The sequence below is a fragment of the Leuciscus leuciscus genome (genome assembly GCF_965113295.1).
Source record: "Leuciscus leuciscus genome assembly, chromosome: 24".
Classification (NCBI taxonomy): domain Eukaryota; kingdom Metazoa; phylum Chordata; class Actinopteri; order Cypriniformes; family Leuciscidae; genus Leuciscus; species Leuciscus leuciscus.
In genome coordinates this window covers 11,103,844-11,125,834 of record NC_138723.1, presented here as the reverse complement: position 1 = coordinate 11,125,834, position 21,991 = coordinate 11,103,844, and the positions used below count along the sequence as shown (strand labels likewise).

Genomic DNA, 21,991 nt, shown 5'->3' with positions numbered 1-21,991 from the left:
CCCTTTTCTGCATGACCATATTCTACATCCCTTAATCCTACCCAATACCTAAACTTAACAACTACCTTACTAAATATTAATAAGCAGTGACTTGGAGTTTACTGGGGAAAATTATAGAGTCAAAATTAATAGTTAGCCAGTGAGAATTGGACCCTAATCTAAAGTGTGACCGTTTTATATATATATATATATATATATATATATATATATATATATATATATACAACATTTTATTGTTTTTATTGTTATTATTATTATTTAATGGATGAACTGGAGCAGACAATGAAAGAAAAGCAGCCAACAAGTGCCCATCAAACTCCTGTGTTGTTGTAATTCTGAGATCTAAGAGAGTGGTTACTTTGACTTTGACCACTAAGATAGTTTTTGGAATTTTGGTAACTACATAATTTCATTACTTCAGTTAATGAGTGAATAAATGATGACAGAATAAAAAAATTGTGTCAGTATTACGTACAGAAATACATAGCTATTGTTTTTGCATTCCTTAATGCATACTAAGAAGTGTCACCTCAAAACAATTAAAGAAACACCACACATGGTAAATGTGAAAAGGAAGAAGGAAGTAAACCAGTTGCCCCGCCTAGGACTCCCTCAGTGATGCTCAACAGAGTGAGGATGAGGGATGGTATAAAGCATCCAGTGAGTATGAGTGTGAGTATTGCTCCATCCAGTCAGTCCAACACACTCTCAGAGCCTTGAGTCTGGAACCAGAGAGCCTGAGACCTGTAACCAGGTGAGAAATGCAACAAATCTAAAACTTAGCGTTAGATGGCTTTTTTTGTTGTTGTTGTAAATAAATTTAATTGCACTTTTTACGTAGTTGTTGTGAAACTCTGTGATGCTGATTGAAAATGCAAAGTATAAATGCAAATGTATTTTTAAGTCTAATTATTTGTTACATTGTATAGACACTTCTCACTCTAGAAGGTTTTTTTAATTGTCAAATTTTCAGATTCTTTCACAATAAATCTGTATTATTTTTCCTGTGTCTCTTAAAATGTAAAATATGCACAATATTGAAACATATTTATTTAGTTTTTTAAAAAGTTACATTTGTTTATTTTAATACTTTTTTTTTTTTAACTTAAATGTAGAGGAATTTATCTTCCAAAACTGAGGAAATGCATAAAACAAAAAGTGCAATTTTCATAAACAATGTTTTTCATATGGTCACACTTTGTGTTTCAGAGATGAATCATTGCACCTTGCTTTTTGTGGTCGGGTGCTGTTGTGCCCTTTCAATGGGTGGTAAGTTTATCAGTTAAGGCCCAGAAAAATTAGAAAACAGCAAGCTTTTTTAAAGAAAACATAAGAAAAGCATCTGATCATAACAACTTGAATATGATTACACGAGCTCAGCAAATCGGCACTCCAGTAAAGTCACGTCAGGTTTATATATATGAAGACCTCCGATGTAAAAGCCTCTAAAAGCTACCTATTAAAAAGTGAGATAATAATATTGAGTGAATGCTCTCCGCACTTAGTATACGTTCATCGAATACTTCTACTTCAAACTCACTAAATCCCAGCCTCATCCCATTCAGAAATGTCGGTACTTAAGTAGAAACCTATACATAGGAGCCTGATAAAAATGTTAATATTAAAGAAAAACATTAGACAGACTTAGAGGCTTTTGCATCTGAAGTCTTCATATATCACTTAGTTTATACAATATATTTCTTAAAATCAAGCAGCTTTACAGTATTAAACATAAAAAACAGTGTCAGTGTCTCATGTTATCCAAAGTACAACTTAATTCTCTACTATAAAGCATCTCTCCAGTGTGTTCATGTTTTTCAATGATTTGATAATTTAATACCCTTTTCTTTTTTTTAGCAGAAGAAGACAGTGCCAGGAGACGTTTCATTCTAGATTCAATCGAGGAAGCAAAGCAAATAGTAGATGCTGCTTACAAGTATTCGCGTGATGAGTGAGTAAAGTTTGTAAGAATGTTGCTCAATATTCCTGTGCCATCATTAGTCATTGATCTATTTTATTTTTATAAATCTCCCCTCTTCCAGGAGTTTAGCAAGGGTGCGCAGAGATGTCATCAAGCCTTCCGACAAGCTACGTCTGCTGAAACAGCCAGCTCGAAAGACACGAGACGCTGTGAGAGCCGCAGACTACATGGGGCAAACGCTTAGACTGATCAGTGAGAAAGCCCATCATGTACACAAGAGGTCCATCAATGCTACAAGTATGAGTAAAACATGTTGCAAAACTAGCAAAGCTCAGAAAAGATCCATCACTGACTAATGTTCCTTTCTATAAACTGTCGTTATGTGTTTTCCCCTAGATCTGCTCACTCAAGACGAGCTTAACACGATTACACGTCTGACAGGCTGTGCTGCTCAAGTCCGCCCACCTTCTTGTAGGACCACACCCCACATAAACAAGTATCGAACTGCCAGCAATGTCTGCAACAATAGGTCTGTCTTGCCCTCGTTATTCAGAGTAGTCTTAATCAAAGACTCAGTGTTTGTCTTGCTAAACAACTAAATTTATAATTCCCAGGAATAACCCACTTCTTGGTGCATCCAACACCCCTTTTGCCCGATGGTTGCCTGCTGTCTATGAGGATGGCATATCCCAGGCCAAAGGATGGAATCCCAACAGATTGCTTAATGGTGCAGCACTGCCCCTGGTATGATAATGAATAGTTTACTGAAGTCTACTTGACAATCAAGTAGGCCACCAATCAGTTAACAATGTCTGAATTCTGTCTACCTCAATGATTACAGGTCAGACTGGTTTCCAATCGTATTCTAAGCACTGCAGATGCTGACATAGAGAGTGATCATGACTTTACCTTCATGCTTACCATCTTTGGGCAATGGGTTGACCACGATCTGACTTTTACGCCCACCTCACCAAGCATTAGGTCATTCAGCAGTGGCCTCAACTGTGACGAGAGCTGTGAGCGCTCTGAACCCTGCTTCCCAATTCCAGTCAGTCAAAGATTGTTCTTCTGTCAGATATTATCCCACTATTGTTGTTGTATAATAATGATCTTTCATGATACATTTCATTTAAAAACACAGGCTCCTCCAGGAGATCAACGCCTGCTTCCTGACTCCTGTCTCCCTTTCTTCCGTTCTGCACCGGCCTGTGGTTCTGGGAACACCGCCTATATCTTTGGTGGGGTCCCCAAAGTTCGGGAACAGATCAACACTCTAACAGCTTTCCTAGATGCTGGACAGATTTACGGGAATGAGGATGGGCTAGCAAAGGAACTACGAGACCTGGAGAATGAGGGTGGTCTTCTGCGTGTCAACGATCAGTTCAAGGATAATGGACGAGAGCACCTTCCCTTTACTAGTGTAAAAAGTAACATGTGTGCCACGCGTAGGAAAACCCTCAATGACACCACCCTAACAGAGGTGCCTTGCTTCATTGCAGGTCAGTAACTTTTTCATTTTTTAGAAAATCTTATGCCTTCATATCCAATTATCAGCATTTTCCTAGTCGTCATTGGTAAATGCAGCATCTAAAATGTGTGGTATATGCCTACTATTTGCAAATGCTAATGAACTTGATGTCTGCAGGGGATGTTCGTGTTGTTGAGAACATTGCTCTTACCTCAGTACATGCACTTTTCTTGAGAGAGCACAATAGATTGGCTCGTGCCCTCCATGTGCAAAATCCTACCTGGAGTAGTGAAACCCTCTATCAAGAGGCAAGAAAAATTATGGGTGCCTACCACCAGGTAAAGACACTCAATGAAAAGTGCATTAACACAAGCACAAACAGTTACATGAAGAGTACAACATATATTCATATATTCAACCTCTCTTTTCTCTTTTAGATCTTGGTGATTAAGGACTACTTGCCGATAATTGTGGGTCCTGATGCTTATAATAGACGCCTTGGACAATATCAAGGTTACAATGAAAATGTGGACCCTACCATTGCAAGCGTCTTTGCCACAGCAGCTTTCCGTTTTGCCCACCTGGCCATCCAACCCATCATATCTCGTCTTGATGAAAATTACCAGAACCATCCTCAATTTCCAAGTGTGCCCCTTTATGAGGCCTTCTTCTCGCCATGGAGGGTGTTATTCGAGGGTGAGTTTATGAGGCTTGCAGCAAACCTACAGAGTCCTAAATCTGTCTTCTTTCAAGCTCACTTTATTTCTGCTTTGCATTTTGTTTAGGGGGCATCGATCCTCTGCTCCGTGGACTGATTGGTCGGCCGGCAAAATTGAACACGCAAGACCACATGATGGTGAATGCTCTTAGAGAGAGACTGTTTGCCTTTACAGCCCACATTGCTTTGGACTTGGCATCCCTCAACATGCAAAGAAGCCGTGACCACGCAATACCAGGTAAATATTCTGGATTCATACACAACATGCAAAAAAAAACTCTTGGAACCCTTTAAACCCAACCACGTGAAGCCAACTCAGCTTCATGGTGCATTATCACCATGTGTTTTTGAGAGAAGACTTAACGGGTATTAATCTGTTGTTCCTCATAAGGCTATAATGCATGGCGTCGGTTCTGTGGACTGTCGGCACCTCAGAATGAGCAAGAACTGGCTGTGGTGATGAACAACACTCAATTGGCTCGCAGGCTGATTGAGCTTTATGGCACCCCTGAGAACATTGACATTTGGTTGGGAGGTGTTGCTGAGCCTTTTGTTCCTGGTGGTCGTGTTGGTTCTCTTTTTGCCTGCCTTATCTCTACACAGTTCCAGCACATTCGCAATGGTGACAGGTAAAGATTTATGTGTATTTAGTCCAGGGGTGTCCAGTCCCTCTCCTGGAAGAGAGAGCCTACTAATCGAGGTCTTCAGGAAATATCCAGGTAAATGCCCTGTGGCAGGTTGGAGCTAAACTCTGCAGGACACTGGCCCTCCAGGAGGAAGATTGGACATCCCTGATTTAGTTTAAGAGAAGAGCATGTGTTTGAGTGGTGTTAATGCCAAGTTGCACGTTGTGTTCAGGTTATGGTGGGAGAACAAAGGAGTGTTTACCACCCAACAAAAAGCATCACTAGCCTCTGTGTCGCTGGCCCGCATCATCTGTGACAACACTGGAATCAGCAGAGTTCCCAGAGATCCTTTCCGCTTCACAAGTTCAGCCGATTTCGTTAACTGTGGGGATATCCCCGCCTTAGACCTCAACCCTTGGATTGGTAAGGCACCACAGTATTAGAGCTCTTAAATGCTTATGTGCTGTGTGGTCATTCATAAATCTTCTTCCTCTGACTGCAAATTTCTAAGCTTCTTACTGCCTTTTTATGTGCTTGTAGAGGTTGATGTATGGTAGTATAGGCAAACAGGTATTGAAGACATTTTATAATCTGTTCGCATTTGGTATTTGGCCTTCATGTTGTTGGTGGTATCAACATTACAGACATTAGAAAAGAGGTTAGACAAGTGTTTGTTTTCTCTTAATTGCAAGGAAAAAGAAAAGTAATGTTGTTGTTCACATGACCTATTTACCTTAGAATGGCAATTAATTCACTGTAAAATCTCTAAACTGACCACAGCTTGAGTAATTTCTTTTTTGCTGTACACTGTACTGGTGCAGTGACATATGTTAATACATTTGGATATCACAACTGTCAAGCACTGTTTCATGAACTGCACACCAAGCCTTTGTAAGCTGTTTAGTCATTTCTGCCTTTCGCTTGCTTCTTTGGGTTTTGCTTGGCTTAGGGGCCTCTTTCATGTTTAAAATAGTTTTTTCCCCTTTAATGTGAACAGTTAGGCTTATAGTACAAACATGTAACATATATGCATTACCTTTCAGACACTGATTCCTTCATAGGACCTCAAGGACAACCTGGTAAGCCAGTCATACATCAAACATGGCCTTTAAATATTCCTTCAACATAAAGCCGCCAACCTCACTTTCTTTTTAATTATTTAAGCCAGATACCATAACTGACCAACAGAGCCAAGATTACAAATATGATATTCTGTATGTTATCAATATCAAATATTTTAGTTTTCACTAATATTTAATTTTTCCAGGTCCACAAGGTGTAGCAGGCCCGCCTGGACCTCCAGGACCTCCAGGACCTCAAGGACCCCCAGGACCCCCAGGACCTCCAGGACCCCTAGGATCCCCATGAGCCCCAGGACCCCGCATTAATACAGCAGGAAATAATTCTACCAATTCTTCTGTTGGCGCCACCCTTTCTGTCTCTACTATAGTGACTGTGTTCAGTTGGGTCATTTGTTTTTTCATTCAGAGCATCGCATAGGTGGAATTCTATTCCACAATCAATTAAAGAATGCACATCATTTAACTCATTTAAATATAATTTTAAGAAATGGTTTCTTCATAATCAAAAATATAAACATTGATGTTTCTCACTTTATTATAAATATTATTATTATTATTATTTACTTTGTCTTTTTTATATTTTGTCTTTTTGTATAACTTGTTTAACTGCGTTTTACAAAATTGTTTATAATTTGTTTAGGCCTAATAAGATCTGACAAATGCACTACCAATGAAAACAAGCCTTCGGGCTAATTTGAGTACATTTACATTCATGAATGTTGATTAATGTACATTGTCTCTTTGTCAACTAAATAAATTGAAATTGAACAAATAACCAAACATCAGGGTTGTTCTTCTGCCAGCATTCCTGGTGTATATGAATTCCAGTTCTCATACATAGGAACTCGGACTTTGGGCACTGTGACCTTAAAGAAAAACTATAATGTACAGCTAACTGCTGAAATAATCAACCTTAATTACGCTATCATTAGCTGAAGGGAAGAGGATACTTGCCTTGACTTAATTCATTACTATTTTCCTTTTATGTAAATGTTTTATTTATTTATTCATTCATTCTAAATGCAGTTGTGTACAAATGCACATATCCTGTGGATAAGAACAGCCAGAAAAAAAGTCAATGAAATGCAAGTTGTAAATCTGCTACTTTTCCAATGTCTTTATTATTTAATAATGAAGTGCACTTATAATGTTAGTATGACTTTAAATAAAAAATTGTAACACTTTATAATAACTGCACGCTATTAATCGTTAGTTAAGCATTATTAAACAGTTAATTCATAATTTATAAAGCATTAATATACATTAATAAGCCGTTTATAAATACAGCTATAAATACTTTATTCTTGATTTGTAAGCATATCTATAATGTGTTTAATAATTGTATTTTCATACTTTATTAATGATCAATTTATCATTTCATTTTTCATTTATTTCGGTTTGGTCATTTACAGATCATTCAAACAAATCATTCGAAACATGAAACACAATAGATGACCAGGTGCAGGCAGAAGCTAAAGCTTATTATGTCTGCCCTTAACTTTAGAATCATAAATGCAGCACATTAATGACAACATCTGTTCATAAAACTAACACATTAATGGACCATTGTCCACACCAGAAGCAAGCCTATTTAATTAATTTTCATTCTGTTGAATATTTTTCCATTGTTATTCTCTTGTAAATATTTTTAAACTGAAAAATAGACGTGGCTTGTTTTAACTCATAACAGCAACTATTCCATAATTTAACTCCTTTATTTGATAAACAGTGTTCTCTTAATGTAGAATGTACTTGTGGTTGATTAAATATACATAATCCTCTGAGATTATATTTACTTTCTCGCTGGATAAACAATATTTGCAAGCATTTAGGAATTTTATTATGTTTAACTTGGTAAATAAACTTTGCCGTGTACAAATCAACTAAGTCATAAAACTTCAAAATTTTTTATTGAAGAAACAGTGAATTACTTGGTGAATTGTAAGGTGCATAATTAATCTGATAACCTTCTTTTGTAACAGGAAAATTGGATTGGTTCTAGTTTTATATGTATTTCTCCATATTTCAATACCATACGTATGGTGTGACAAGTGAACTATAAAGTAAATGTAATGCATTTTTGTTCAAAATATATTGCAACTTATACAAAATTGCAATCGTTTTTGATACTTTCTTTTGTACGTTTAAAATATGCGGTTTCCATGTCATTTTACAATCGTTAATTACTCCAAGAAATTTTATATGATTTACTCCATTTCATTTTCATTAATAGTAATCCTGATCTCATTATTTATCTCTTTATTACTAAATACCATACATTTCGTTTTATTTAAATTTAGTGACAATTTATTCAAATAAAAAAAAATCTTTAGTTTATATAATTCTCTCTCTACCACCAACACAAGCTCTATAAGATTTGGGCCAGAACAATAAATTGTTGTATCATCCACGAAGAGAATAAAATTAAAAACATCCGATACTTTACAAATATCGTTTATATATAACAAAAATAACTTGGGGCCCAAAACGGAGCCTTGCGGAACGCCACAATTAATTCTCTGTAAGCAGGACGCAACTCCATTTAAATTAACATATTGAAAACGGTCTGTTAAATAATTTTCTAACCAAGAATGTACATTTCCCCTAAATCCATATTTTTCCAGTTTATATAATAATATTCTATGGTCGATGGTATCAAAAGCTTTCTGTAAATCTAAAAAAATTCCGATAGTATGTAATTTATCTACTGATTGCGATATATTTTCTACCATTTTAACAACTGCCATTGTTGTTGACCTATGAGCTCTGAAACCAAACTGATGTTCATTCATTATATTGTTCACTTCAACATAACTATCTAATCTTTTAACAAATAATTTCTCTAATATTTTTGAAAATTGTGACAACAGAGAAATAGGTCGATAGTTACAAAACAAATGTTTGTCGCCACCTTTGTACAATGGGAGAACTTTTGATACTTTCATTTGATTTGGGAATATACCAGTTTTAAAGGATTGATTACAAATATATGTAAATGGATAAATAATATTTTCAATAATATTTTTAACCATAAACATATCAAGCCCATCATTATCAATTGACTTTTCATTCTTACAATCTTTCACTATTTTCAATATTTCATCTTTATTAGTTGGGTTTAAAAAGAATGAATTTGGACTTTCATATGTAACCCCCATTTCCATTCCATTGTTTGGAATGGGTACAATCTTCTTTGCTAAATTATAGCCTATATTTACGAAATAATCATTAAACTCTTTAACTATTTCCTCCGTGCAACATATTGTGTAGTTGTCTTTATTAAAGTAATTAACACTATCTATGCTGTGTTTTTTATGAATTAAATCATTAAGTACCTTCCATGTTCCCTGAATGTTTTGTCTATGTTGTGTCAACAATTTTGTGTAGTAATCTTTCTTACTATTTCTAATTATATTAACTAGTTTATTCTTATATGTTTTATATTTACTTTCAGCATCTTGAGTTCTGGAATGTATAAATTTCCTGTATAGTAAATTTTTCTTCTTGCAGGACTTTATAATTCCTTTAGTAAACCACGGTTTCTGCATATTACATTTATATATATCATCGTTTTAAATGGGCAGCATTTGTTATAGATTTCTAGTAATCTCTCCAAAAAAATACCATAGGCTTCATTTGGATTTTCATATCTATAAATCTCATCCCAGTTACACTTATTTAATTCCATTTGCAATGTTTCAATTGCTTCAGATGTTCTATGTCTCACTGTTCTTGAATATATGGTTGGACCTGATGGTAATTTAAACACATTTTGAAAACATGCAAAGACAGGCAGGTGGTCACTAATATCGGTCATTAAAATACCTCCATCAATTTTACCAATGTCATTTGTAAATATATGATCAATTAATGTTGCTGATACTGTTGTTATTCTTGTTGGCTTTGCTATCACTGGAAATAATGTACTATTATAAAAGGCATTAATAAATTCTGTGGTCTTCTTATGTCCACCTGGATTAAGCAGGTCAACATTAAAGTCACCACAGACAATATTTGTCTTATTTCCATTTGAGTTGAACATGTTTCCTACAAACTCATTAAAAATATCCAATGATGAACCAGGTGTTCTATATATACAACAAACAATTATTTTCTTTTGTTTTTCCATATGAATCTCAACAGTAACACATTCCAATATATTTTCAATAGAGGTTGACATACTAGCCATTATATTACATTGCAAACTTGAGTCCACATAAAGAGCGACTCCACCTCCTCTCCTATCTTTTCTATTCATTACAAACATTTGATATCCCTCTAATTCTACATCTGCCAATTTGTCTTCGTCCAACCATGTTTCAGATACAGCTACAACACTAAATTTTGGAAGCAAGTTCAAAAAGTCTTTAATTTTTGAAAAGTTACTCCACAAACTTCTACTATTTAAATGTATTACAGAAAAGGCATGTTTCATATTCACTCCTCTCTTAAACTGTTCTTCCGTATAATAATGACAATTTGGCTGACTACACAAATATTTGTCCGGATCAATATCTCTTTCAATGTCATACTTGCTATAATTTGTATCATCTATCTCGACACCTAGATGTAATACATTGTCCTCATCAATATTACATACTGCCATTTATAAAAAATAGACTAATGTAACAAAAACAAACATTAACTAAAACAAATACTCTACAAGTCCGTACGATAGTCCTCATGTCCATTAACAACAAAAGAAATAAATCTTCATAAAGTTCATCACCCATTTTTGCAAAGAAAATTGTAATCTTCTTATCCTGAAAAGTGGTCTGATCGACGGTATTGAATAGGTATCTCATGCAATTTTACAATTAGAGTTACTTGAACTGTTCCAAATCTTTTGTTTCCCTTACCGCGATCACCTTTGATTCTTCTGGCATCCCATTTGTACGGACAAGAACACGACCATTTCTGGTCCATGTCGCCTGTATCTTCTTTTGTTTCCACATGAATGAAGTATTGCATAATTTACAAACCAGTTATTTAGGAGTTGTCACTGTCAGTGGTTCATAAGATCACTTAGGTGTAAGTAAATGATTAATAAACTATTTAAATTTACAATTATAGAGGGTTATAATTTAGAAATAATTTAGATTTTTGCTCTCAGATTTAAATGCTCTGTTGAAGGGATGTGTCTGCTGTGAGACTTCAGTATAATCGGCCACTGCTATGATTGGCTAACATCTTTGCATATGAAATAAGTATTACACATTTTTTTTTATTATTTATTTTTTTATTATACCTTTATTTAACCAGGTTAATCGGTTGAGAACAGGTTCTCATTTGCAACCGCGACCTGGCCAAGATAAGGTGCAGGGTACAAGGCGACATGAAATTACACATGACATACCAACATTCAACTACACAGTCATAAATATAGAAGACATTCAGATTAGTTAAAAAGTATTAAACATTGTATAAAAATAAAAATTGAAAAACTTGATAGTTTAAAATGTAAAATGGCAGTGTAAGAGAAATGGCAGTAGGAAAATAGTATAGTTCAACATGGATAAATTGATAATTTGCAAATAAATGCACATGGAACACATGGAACTCTCTCGAAAACATTGACTATGTTTTTACTATTACAGCTCTCGAGAATAATCGTGTGAAGTGTTGATTTTAGCATCATATTAAGATCTCCCTTCCCATGAGAGGATGCAGCAATGAGCATTGTAGCTGATGACAGACATGAATGTGGTGATCTGTGGATATCTGCACATTCACAAATGCTTTCATCATAACTAAGAATGCAAACGTGATTTAATTAGGAGATTCATTGTGCAGAGTAGACATAATCATTGATTATAATAGGAGTTTTGGTTAGAGTCCAGAACTCAGCCACTGATAAACTCATGCTGTGATGGAAAAGATGGACCCTTTTCACAGACTGTGATGACGCCTTTTAAAGATCATCAGCATTGTAAATCCTGCAAAGTTTTTTGTAGTATCCTGGATTAACCACTAGGTGTCGTTCTTGTATTACAAGTGTTGTCTTCTTGTGTAAAGGTAGTTGAAGATGTCCAAAGTGGGTGGCATGGAGTGTAAAATGTCTGCTACTGTAACTGCTGCAAACAGAAAGTTAAGTGTCAAGTTCAACTCAATACATAATCTAAAGGATAGAGAGAAGAAGAGGAACTATGGCTACATGAACTATTTGCTCATTAGCAGCATTTGATGCAAAAGCTCAAACATGGGAAGAATATTCTTAAATACTGGAGCAATTTTTCGTAGCTAATGGAATCGAAGATGAGAGTAAGCAAAGAGCTATTCTCATAAGTGTTGTGGGACCACAAATTTACAGGGTGATGTGAAATCTTATGTGGGCTTATTAGCAACTGGTAACAACGCTCAAAAATAATTTCAATCCTCAGGCAAGTGAGATTGTACAGAGATTTAAATATGATTTGAGAACGAAGAGAATGAAATATATGAACGACAGAGTATGTAGCGGAGTTGCGTTAGCTTAGCGCAAGACTGCAATTATGGATCAACTTTAGACCAAATGCTGAGGGATTGACTGGTTTGTGGCATAGATTATCAGATTCAGAAACATTTGCTTTCAGAAACAAATCTGTCATTTGAGACTTCTTTTAAAATTTCAGTAGCCACTGAAGCTGCAGGCAAAAATGTGCTCGATTTGCAAAATAAATCTAGCGTACAGGAAAGTAACTGTCAGGTTTCCCATTTTTCATTGTGTTTTTTTCCATGTTTCCTTGTCACACAGTTTTCCTGTGTGTCTGATTAGTTGTCCCATTCACCTGGAGATTTAAATTACTCGTTAAATTACTCATTAGTCCCTGTGTATTTAAGCCTTGTGTTCTGATCAGTTCCTTGTCCTGTCTCCATTTATTTTGAGGTGTTTTATCTGTTTCCCTGAGTTATTGAGTGTAGCTTTTCCATTAGCTAACTACTTTTTGCAGAAATTAACGGTGTAGCGCGAACAAAATCTACATCGCGTTTTGTCGAGCCTGCGATGCATTGAAGCAGCGTAGCTTCTTCTTATTAGATCACAAAGTAAATTTGTGCATTACCGCCACCTGTTGTTTAATCACGCATCTTGCGGCTTACGGATCAATCACTGACACACAGAAGTGGGTTGATATTCAAGTTCAACACACCCATCCTATATTATCCATGGTGGAGCAAGACATGGCGACAGGATCGGAGGATGGAGAAACAACTAATTATCCATGGCCTTATTTTGTCCAAGTTCATGTCTCTCAAGGAAACGACAAGTAAATGTTACACTTTTATATGCAATCTTTGCAAACCAAAGTTTAAAACGCTGTCTACGTCGAAGACCTCAAGCACAAATTTAAGGACGGACATACATGTGAGTAATAGCCATTTTAAATGTATTCATTATCCTGCTTTATTGCGCTCTACATAAAATTTCTATTTCTGATTTAATTTCAATGACCCGTCATGGTCTGTCCGCCAGTTTGGTAATGAACATAAAAGACCACTAACGTTTGCGCTATCGTTTTGTTTGTCAATTAGTCAGTCGAACAGAAAATTAAATTGCGATATAGCTTAGTGTGTTTATCATACGACAAAGGCTTTGATCTAATTAAATTGGTGTATAGAGTTGTTGCGACTGGTTTCAGAGCGAACCGAACTGTGCCCACACATGCTGCTTGTGATTCGCGTTCTTCTTTCACAGTAAATTGTGCAAACTCCATCACTGCATGTGCTATGAGTTTAACGTGCATTTTTCAAATGCCAGTTATGCTGTTTAACGTTCACATAACTTCCAACATTTGAGTGGGCAGCCCACTGATCTATATAGAATGACTGGATAGCTCATGACATCATAAACAGTGAAGCCACATAGACAGTATATAAACTGGACACAGCGTTAGGTTTCAATAGGTTTCAACGGAGAAAAGTAAAGTCAATTAGAAGCACTCACTTCCTGATGGTTGAAATTTGTAGAAAATTGCAGAAATTTGTAACAACAACCACAGATGCATGGCCTACAAATCACAAGAGCTATCTGGGAGTCACTGTCCATTCAATAGATTCAGACACACTTACCATCTCTTCGGGGGCTTTAGCTTGTCGAAGGATCAAGGGAAGGCATGTAACGGAATGGTAAACGAGAGTCAAGGATACAAATGCAGAGTTAGTTTTTTAGTGACATGCAGGTACGGTACAAACACAAAAACTCAGGAACTCCAGGAAACAAGAAACACGGACAACGAACCAGCACAAGACTACAAACACAAGGAGGCTAAATAGGGGAACAAACAAAGGAGGGTAACGAGACAAACAGGTGGGACAAATTAACCAATAATCAGATAACAAGATGGGAGGGGCTAGACAATAGACACGAGCACATGGCCCAAAATAACAAAACACCCATGTGCAGCACAAGACAGGACAGGCATGTGACATTACCCCCTCCCTACGGAGCGGCTACCAGACACTCCATAAGACCAGGGCGGGAAGTGAGGGACAGACCAGGGCGGGCCAGGGAGGCACGGACAGTTCGGGCGGCCAGGGCGGAGACGACAGTCCATCGGGCGGCCAGGGCGGAGACGACAGTCCATCGGGCGGCCAGGGCGGAGACGACAGTCCATCGGGCGGCCAGGGCGGAGACGACAGTCCATCGGGCGGCCAGGGATCAGGCACTGGAACTGGCACCACCGGCTCAGGCACTGGAACTGGCACCACCGGCTCAGGCACTGGAACTGGCACTGGATCTGGCACCACTGGAACTGGCGCCACCGGCTCAGGCTCAGGAACAGACACCACCGGCTCAGGCTCAGAAACAGACTCGACGGCGGCCATCTTGTCAGGGGACACAGGCTCGGCAGGCGTGACGTGAACAGGCTCGGCGGCGGCCTTCTTTTCCGAAGACACAGGCTCGGCAGGCGTGACGTGAACAGGCTCGGCGGCGGCCATCTTGTCCGAAGACACAGGCTCGGCAGGCGTGACGTGAACAGGCTCGGCGGCGGCCATCTTGTCCGAAGACCCAGGCTCGGCAGGGGTGACGTGAACAGGCTCGTCGGCGGCGGCCATCTTGTCCGAAGACGTGACGTGAACAGTCTCTGGCTGGGCAGACGTGACGTGAACAGTCTCTGGCTGGGCAGACGTGATCTGAACAGGTTCGGCGGCGGCCATCTTGTCCGAAGACACAGGCTCGGCAGACCCACTGTGTCTCCTCCACGCATGCAATACCGTTACTGCATAGAAGAGATGCACGGCCCTCCTGGCCATGGCAGGACTGATGATAGGGAATTCTGGGACCACCGGAACTGGGACCACCGGACTCGGGACCACCTCTCCTCCGTTTCGGGACCAGCGACGAAGGCTTTCCCTTCCACTGACTGCCATCTGCCGTGATACTCTCCTCCTCCAAAGTCCTTTGAGCGCATCTGGAAAAGTACTCCAGCAAGGAAATAGAGGCTCCTTCTCCCTCTCCCTGAGGAAAAATTTCACTCCGCTGTATCCACATACTTGGCTGGTTCGTTCTGTAACGGAATGGTAAACGAGAGTCGAGGATACAAATGCAGAGTTAGTTTATTAGTGACATGCAGGTAAGGATGGCTGAAGCGAAACAGTCGTTCCGAAGCTTTGCGAGATCCAGAAGCGCAGATGTGTCGAAACACTGATCCGAAGCGTGATTCGAAACACCCATGTCACGTGACTATGACCAAACGAAGCCTCGAAGTGTTTCACTAAGTGTTTCATCAGGTGTGGTCCGCCGAATCAGCGTTTGATTGGAACGGTCGGGAACAGACCACACAATCGCACATCTGTATAAAAGTGAAATAAACGCATTTTGACCTCGTGGGTTTTTGTGAGAGGAGTTTGACTTTGAGATAGCGGATTTTTGGTGATATAGTGACATAGTGCGATTTGATTAGTTATAGGCAATTTAGACTTACATTTAAATTTACACAACACATTGACTGATAGGCTAGAGACAGACAGAGTATCCATATAGTGACACATTAATAGATACATAGATATAAATATATATAGACAGCTAGATTAATAGATAGATACATATATAGATAGATTACAGATACATATATAAATATATATATTATAGATCGATACATATATAGATAGATTATAGATACATATATAAATACATATATTATAGATCGATACATATATAGATACATAGATTATAGATACATAGATCGATTCATATATAGATAGATAGATTTGGATAGATAGATAAAATGGAGGCTCCCCAGAAGAGATGCCGTACATCAGTGGTGTGGGAGCATTTCCATTTAGAAACCCCAAATAAAGTGAGATGTGTGTATTGTGATCGGCAGCTAGCCTACTGCAACAATACATCATCCATGATGCGCCATTTGAGGAGAATTTGAAATTTGCATATTTGCCCAGAACTCATGATCCACTAACTTACTGGAAAGAGAGAGCAGTAATCTTTCCTCATTTGTATGTCCTTGCAAAAAAATATCTTTGTATGCCAGCAACAAGTGTCCCTTGTGAGAGGATTTTTTCAAAGGCTGGAGAAATTATCTGTAAAAAAAGAAGTAGGCTAAGTCCTTCCACAGCAGATAAATTAATATTTTTGAATAAAAATCTCTAAAAAAGTGAGACATTGTGGCTTGATTTCTTTTATTAATATTCATTTTTCATGACCAAAATAACATTTTGCACAGTGAGGAGCCTATAGGTTACAAGCTTCAGTCACATATTAGAACATTATAATAATAAAAAAAACAACACATTTTTTTAATGGCTCGTCAAGGTTGTTTCAGATCAACACCTGCAAGTGACCACTAGGTGTCACCGTTGAGACGGGTGTCGGATTGATTCGAAGCCTCGAAACAATATGGCACATTTGGTTCAACTGTTTCATTGGTTCACGAGGCCTCGATTTTGCCATCACTACATGCAGGTACGGTACAAACACAAAAACTCAGGAACTCCAGGAAACAAGAAACACGGACAACAAACCAGCACAAGACTACAAACACAAGGAGGCTAAATAGGGGAACAAACAAAGGAGGGTAACGAGACAGACAGGTGGGACAAATTAACCAATAATCAGATAACAAGATGGGAGGGGCTAGACAATAGACACGAGCACATGGCCCAAAATAACAAAACACCCATGTGCAGCACAAGACAGGACAGGCATGTGACAAGGCACACTTAAGTTATGACACTCTGGCAGAGATGCTTGAAAGTGTCCACATGGAATTCAGCATTCAAAACAAAGTTGTGTTAACCACTACAGACAACGGTGAAAATTTTGTGAAAATTTTCACAAAAAGTGACTGAAGATGATGAAGAAAATGATGAAGTGGCAGATGTTGAGTTCAGTGATGTTGCAGCATTTCTAAAAGAGACAGAGAAGGATGACAACCACTTGCTAGCCAATCAACGCTGTGCCTGCCATTTTCTCCACTAGGTTGCACCCAAAGATGCTGAGGCAGCTGTGGAAGACTCTTCATTTAAAAAGATTTCAAGGGCAGCTTTCGACAAATTTCAAAGCCTTTGGAATACGCAGAGTAGAAGCACCCAAGCTTCTGACAACATTAAAGACAGACTTGGATGCATGCTGTTGAGCCTAATGTAACTCGTTGGAATTCTATATATAATGCAATGGATCGTATGATAACTTGAATTGAAGAGAAACCTCAAGAGCTCCATGATGTTTGTGAGAAAATGGACTTTCCACGACTGAAGCCAACAGAGATTACACTCATCAAAGAATATGTCATGGTGAGTTTGAATTGGCTTAGATGTACTGAATCAATCATTTTATTTTTAGTGTTTCATAGAATCCCATATTTGTATCATAAAAATATTTTTGGTATATACTGTATGTTCTATATTATTTTTATTAAAACTAAATGACTTTAGTAATTCTTTAGTAAATTATTTTAAAGTTAAGTACCTATTAATAACTCTTAAGAATATAATAATCGTCGTGACTTATGCATCCTGTGATTTGACTTATGCAAATATGACTAATGCATCCTGTGATTTTCATCATGTATTTTTGCACTCATGCATACAGCCATGTTTTATGTGTAATTTCGCAGGTCATGGCCCCATTGTCCAAGGCCCTAGATGTTCCCCAGTCAGACAAAATGGCATACTTCGGAGTCTTGGTCCCCACAATCAACATTCTTGTTGAGAAGTTGCAGTCACTCGAGCAAGAAAACCTCCAATATTGTGGGCCATTAGCTAATGCCATCACCAGTGGTGTGAACAGAAGGTTCAGTTACCTTTCCGGTAAAAGATATCTCATGGTAACGGCTTCACATCCTATGTTTCGTATGTCTTACATACCAAATGAGCAAAAAGATGACATCATCTTAAGACTGAAACAGGAGCTTTCAGCAGCACACAGTCAACATGTTGCAGAGACAATTGTTTCAAGGAAGCCAGAAAATGAAAGTGATGAGATCACAGACTACTTCTCCAGAAACCAGGAGAATGTTTTGGATGTACTGAACATTCATCTACAGTCTACAGCAAACACACATGATAGTGCTTTCCAGCATCTATCAAAAATGAAGACAGTCTTTATTAAGTGCAATACTGGTGTCCCTGCCAGTGCCGCATGTGAGCGGTTGTTTAGTATTGGAAAATACATTTTCCTGCCAAAACGCAACTGTCTTTCCGACAGTCATTTTGAGAAACTTCTCGTGTTGAATTAACAGGTCAGGCACTTCTGCTTCAGTTTAGTTAAGAGAACAAATTGAGTTGCTTACATTTTGTACTTGCCTGCTCTCATTAGAAGGACACTGCACCTCAATCCTGGACTGATGGTGTGGAACCATTTCTGTTTTGCTTGAGCGGTATAACAGTGACTCTAACTATGCCAGTTCAACTAAAATACTTAACATTTTCCAAGCGAACTCACTCTTCAGTTTTTAGGCTTTTGTAACATAACAAATTATAACATTTTGACCCTTTGGAGGTCAATGTTTTGGATGAAGTAGACAGGTTTCAGTCTACTGCAACTACACCAGATAGTGCTTTCCCTGTCAGTGCCACATGTGAGCGGTTGTTCATAGTTCAATGTATTTTCTTGCCAAAGTGCAACCATCTCTCAATCTGTATTTTTTGGGAAAATGTTCTGTGTATGCAATTTAAGTTTGATGTATTTTGTTACATTTGTTGCAATTTTGCACTTTTACTTTGACAAACAGTCTGAGATATTTGAGTAGTGTGTGTAATAAAACAATACTCTTTGAAATCATAATTGTATTGCATTGTTTTAAACACTAAATGTTTTACTTAAAACATTCCTCAGACACTTACTCGTATTAAGTTATTTATAATATACGTTGTTAAAAAAAAATCTAAAGTAGTTTCAATGTAGCTAGCAACTTTTTGATAGTAACTTGTAGTGTAGCTCACTACTTTTCCAAAAGGGTAGCTTGACTGTAGTTTAACTACTTTAACTTACAAGTAGCTTGTCAAACTACAGTTTCAGAGTAGCTTCCCCAACACTGGTTTCTACTTTTTCTGCCCAGCAGTGACTTTACTGTTTCCCCGCAGGTTCTGCCCAGCCCTGAATCTCCTGTGATCCCTCCCAGCCTCCCTCTCCCACCTCCTCTAACAGCCAGTCCCTCGGCCCCGCCTCCGCTGGTTCCATTCAACCTCTCTGCATCTCCAACACCATCATGTGAGGATCTTCCTCAGAGACTCAAGTCATCACCTCTGACCAGAAAGGACAATCCCCCGGGTCCACCTGCAGTGTCAGAACCCATCACTCCACCGTGGCCTGTCGACTCACCATCTCCCCCTTGGCTCCTCCCTCCCTCAGCTCCACCAGAAACCATGATCCCAATGGCTCAACCAGGCTCCCTCGTCCTACCGGCTCCGCATTGGTCAGACATTGCCCTGCATGCACATTCGACTCTGTCTGGCTCTGTCTTCCCCCCGGCTCTGCCTTCATCCTCAGTCCAACTGGCTCGCCTCAGTCTTCAGGTTTCCTAATTCCGTAGCGTGGGCTCTTCGGCTTGTAAGCTCCACCTGGGTCTCCATCTCCAGTAGCGTCTCCATCGGTTGTACCCAGGGTGTCTACCAAATCTCCACCATGGCTCCTTCCTCCCTCAACTCCGCCCTGGGGCCTCGTCCGGGCTGGTCTCTGGACCAACATCTGGCTAGAGAGAAGCGTACATCAGGCTTCCTATATTTTATTGTTTTTTCCCTGTTTCTCTGTGACTCAGTTTCCCAGTGTGTCTGATTAGTTGTCCCGTTCACCTGTTATATTGTTAATTTACTCATTAGTCCATGTATTTAAGCCCTGTGTTCTGATCAGTTCCTTGTCCTGTCTCTGTTTATGTTGAGGTATGTTATCAGTTTCCCAACGCATTCTCATCCTTGGGCGTCATAATACTGACGCTTTTGACATTTCGTCTACATCGAACGCACATGGCACCCTTTAGCGTCAATATGAGACGCACAGAGCTTTGTTCGGTTATGGGTAGGTTTAGGTGTAGTGTAGGGATAGGGTTAGACCGCTAGAAGGCGCCTTCTGGCCCATTTCTATCTGCGTCTCATATTGACGCTAAAGGGTGCCATGTGCGTTCGATGTAGACGAAATGTCAAAAGCGTCAATATATGACGCCTTGGGATGAGAACGGGCTGCAGTTTCCATGATTTTTTCCTGCCTGTTCAGTGAGTCACTGAATTAAAGTTTGTTTCCCGGGGTCTGTCCTTCGTACGTCGCTAATTGAGTTTGTATGATCTTGGATTGTCCAAGCAACTTAAGACCCATGGTTGTAAAGCAGATTTATTTTTTTATTTTTTTGCCAACGCAGGTATATTATAATTGTTATTGAAGATCATGCACTCATAATCATGCCAATAAGTATGACATACAGTATGTGTCCCTCAGGCTTCCCTAACGTGATTGGTGCCATAGACTGCTCACACGTTCCCATTAAGGCCTCAATGAAGGGGATTTTGTTAACTGAAAGGGGGTTCACAATGTAAATGCGCAGGCAAGTTTCTTAAGTTGATTCTTAATATTCCAGATTAGTAATATTATATAAAAAAAAAAAAAAAAAGGAATAGAATCAATAAAGTATTCAGTGGACTGGCTAAAATCTCTTATGGCGCTTTTCCATTACCAGTACCAGCTCGACTCGACTCAACTCGACTCGCCTCGTCTCGGCTCGCTTTTCGCTCCGTTTTCCATTGCAGATAGTACCTCCACAATAGTACCTGGTCGTCATAGCGACGCCGCAGGAAACTGTCGTGACTTCTTCTACGCGACACACACCCGCTACCCACACACACAGGACAATGGAGGAAATCGAATGTATGCTGTTTTTGGATGGTTTTGTTTTTGTTTTTGCTGTTTTTTATTCAGGATACTCCGTCTGGCGCGTGCAATGATGACGCAGTGAATAGTGACGATTCTCTCTGACCAATCAGCAGTCTGCCGTGTTTTCACGTCACATTTTAGTATCGCCTCAGCTCGCTCAGAACCTCGCCGGAGGTGGTACGAAAAAAAGTACCTGGAAGCAGGTACAGGTACAACTTTTACACAGTGGAAAACCAAACAAAGGCGAGTCGAGTCGAGCCGAGGCGAGCTGGTACTGTGTAGTGGAAAAGCGGCATTAGATGCTGCGTGACTATGTTCTATATCACAAATGTGGAAGCAAAATGGCCAGGCATGTGCAGGCATAAGCATGTGCATGACTCAAGAATTTTCAGAGAGTCACATTTATGCACATTATTTGAACGTGGTGAGAGAAAATATAAACATCAAGCTCACTGTATTACATACACTTGCTGATCCTAACAGAACTGCATTTTTCCATTATCCAGGTGAATATGACAGAACCCTGCCTGGAGACAGGGGCTATGCCTGCAGGCAGTATTTTATGACCCCATTCCCTGACACAAACCCCAGACCACAAACCTGTTACAATGCAGCTCTAGCCAGGACAAGGGGACGCATTGAAATGGCCTTTGGCCTACTAAAGGGAAGATTTCAGTGTCTGAAAAGGCTGAGGGTTGTACCTGTGACATTATTGTTGCATGTGCCATATTACACAACATTTCATCCCACGCTTGGCTTCTCGGACGCCTCCGCATCAAGGTGGATCACGGTGGCATTATGCCCCTGACCCCTTGGAAGGATCCTAGTTGGTTCCAATCTGGCATGGACCTGGGAGTGGTCTCCAGAAGGAAGGTGGTCTT

At 39.0% G+C, this 21,991-nt stretch overlaps 1 protein-coding gene across 2 annotated transcripts; it reads left to right on the top strand.

Annotated features, from left to right (window-relative positions):
• Window positions 1-667: 667 nt before the first annotated feature.
• On the top strand, window positions 668-6,916 carry LOC309489378 (eosinophil peroxidase-like). 2 transcript variants are annotated; one of them, XM_082158150.1, is made up of 15 exons: window positions 668-754; window positions 1,210-1,269; window positions 1,861-1,951; window positions 2,043-2,218; window positions 2,318-2,450; window positions 2,536-2,665; window positions 2,763-2,969; window positions 3,063-3,420; window positions 3,567-3,727; window positions 3,827-4,085; window positions 4,175-4,345; window positions 4,499-4,736; window positions 4,966-5,156; window positions 5,777-5,812; window positions 6,001-6,916. In XM_082158150.1, the coding sequence occupies exons 2-15, from the start codon at window positions 1,212-1,214 to the stop codon at window positions 6,099-6,101; spliced, it is 2,310 nt and encodes a 769-aa protein (XP_082014276.1). In that variant the 5' UTR covers window positions 668-754; window positions 1,210-1,211; the 3' UTR covers window positions 6,102-6,916. The 2 variants fall into 2 exon arrangements, with proteins under 2 accessions (XP_082014276.1, XP_082014275.1); XM_082158149.1 differs by having other exon boundaries at window positions 1,858-1,951.
• The last annotated feature ends 15,075 nt before the right edge of the window (window positions 6,917-21,991 follow it).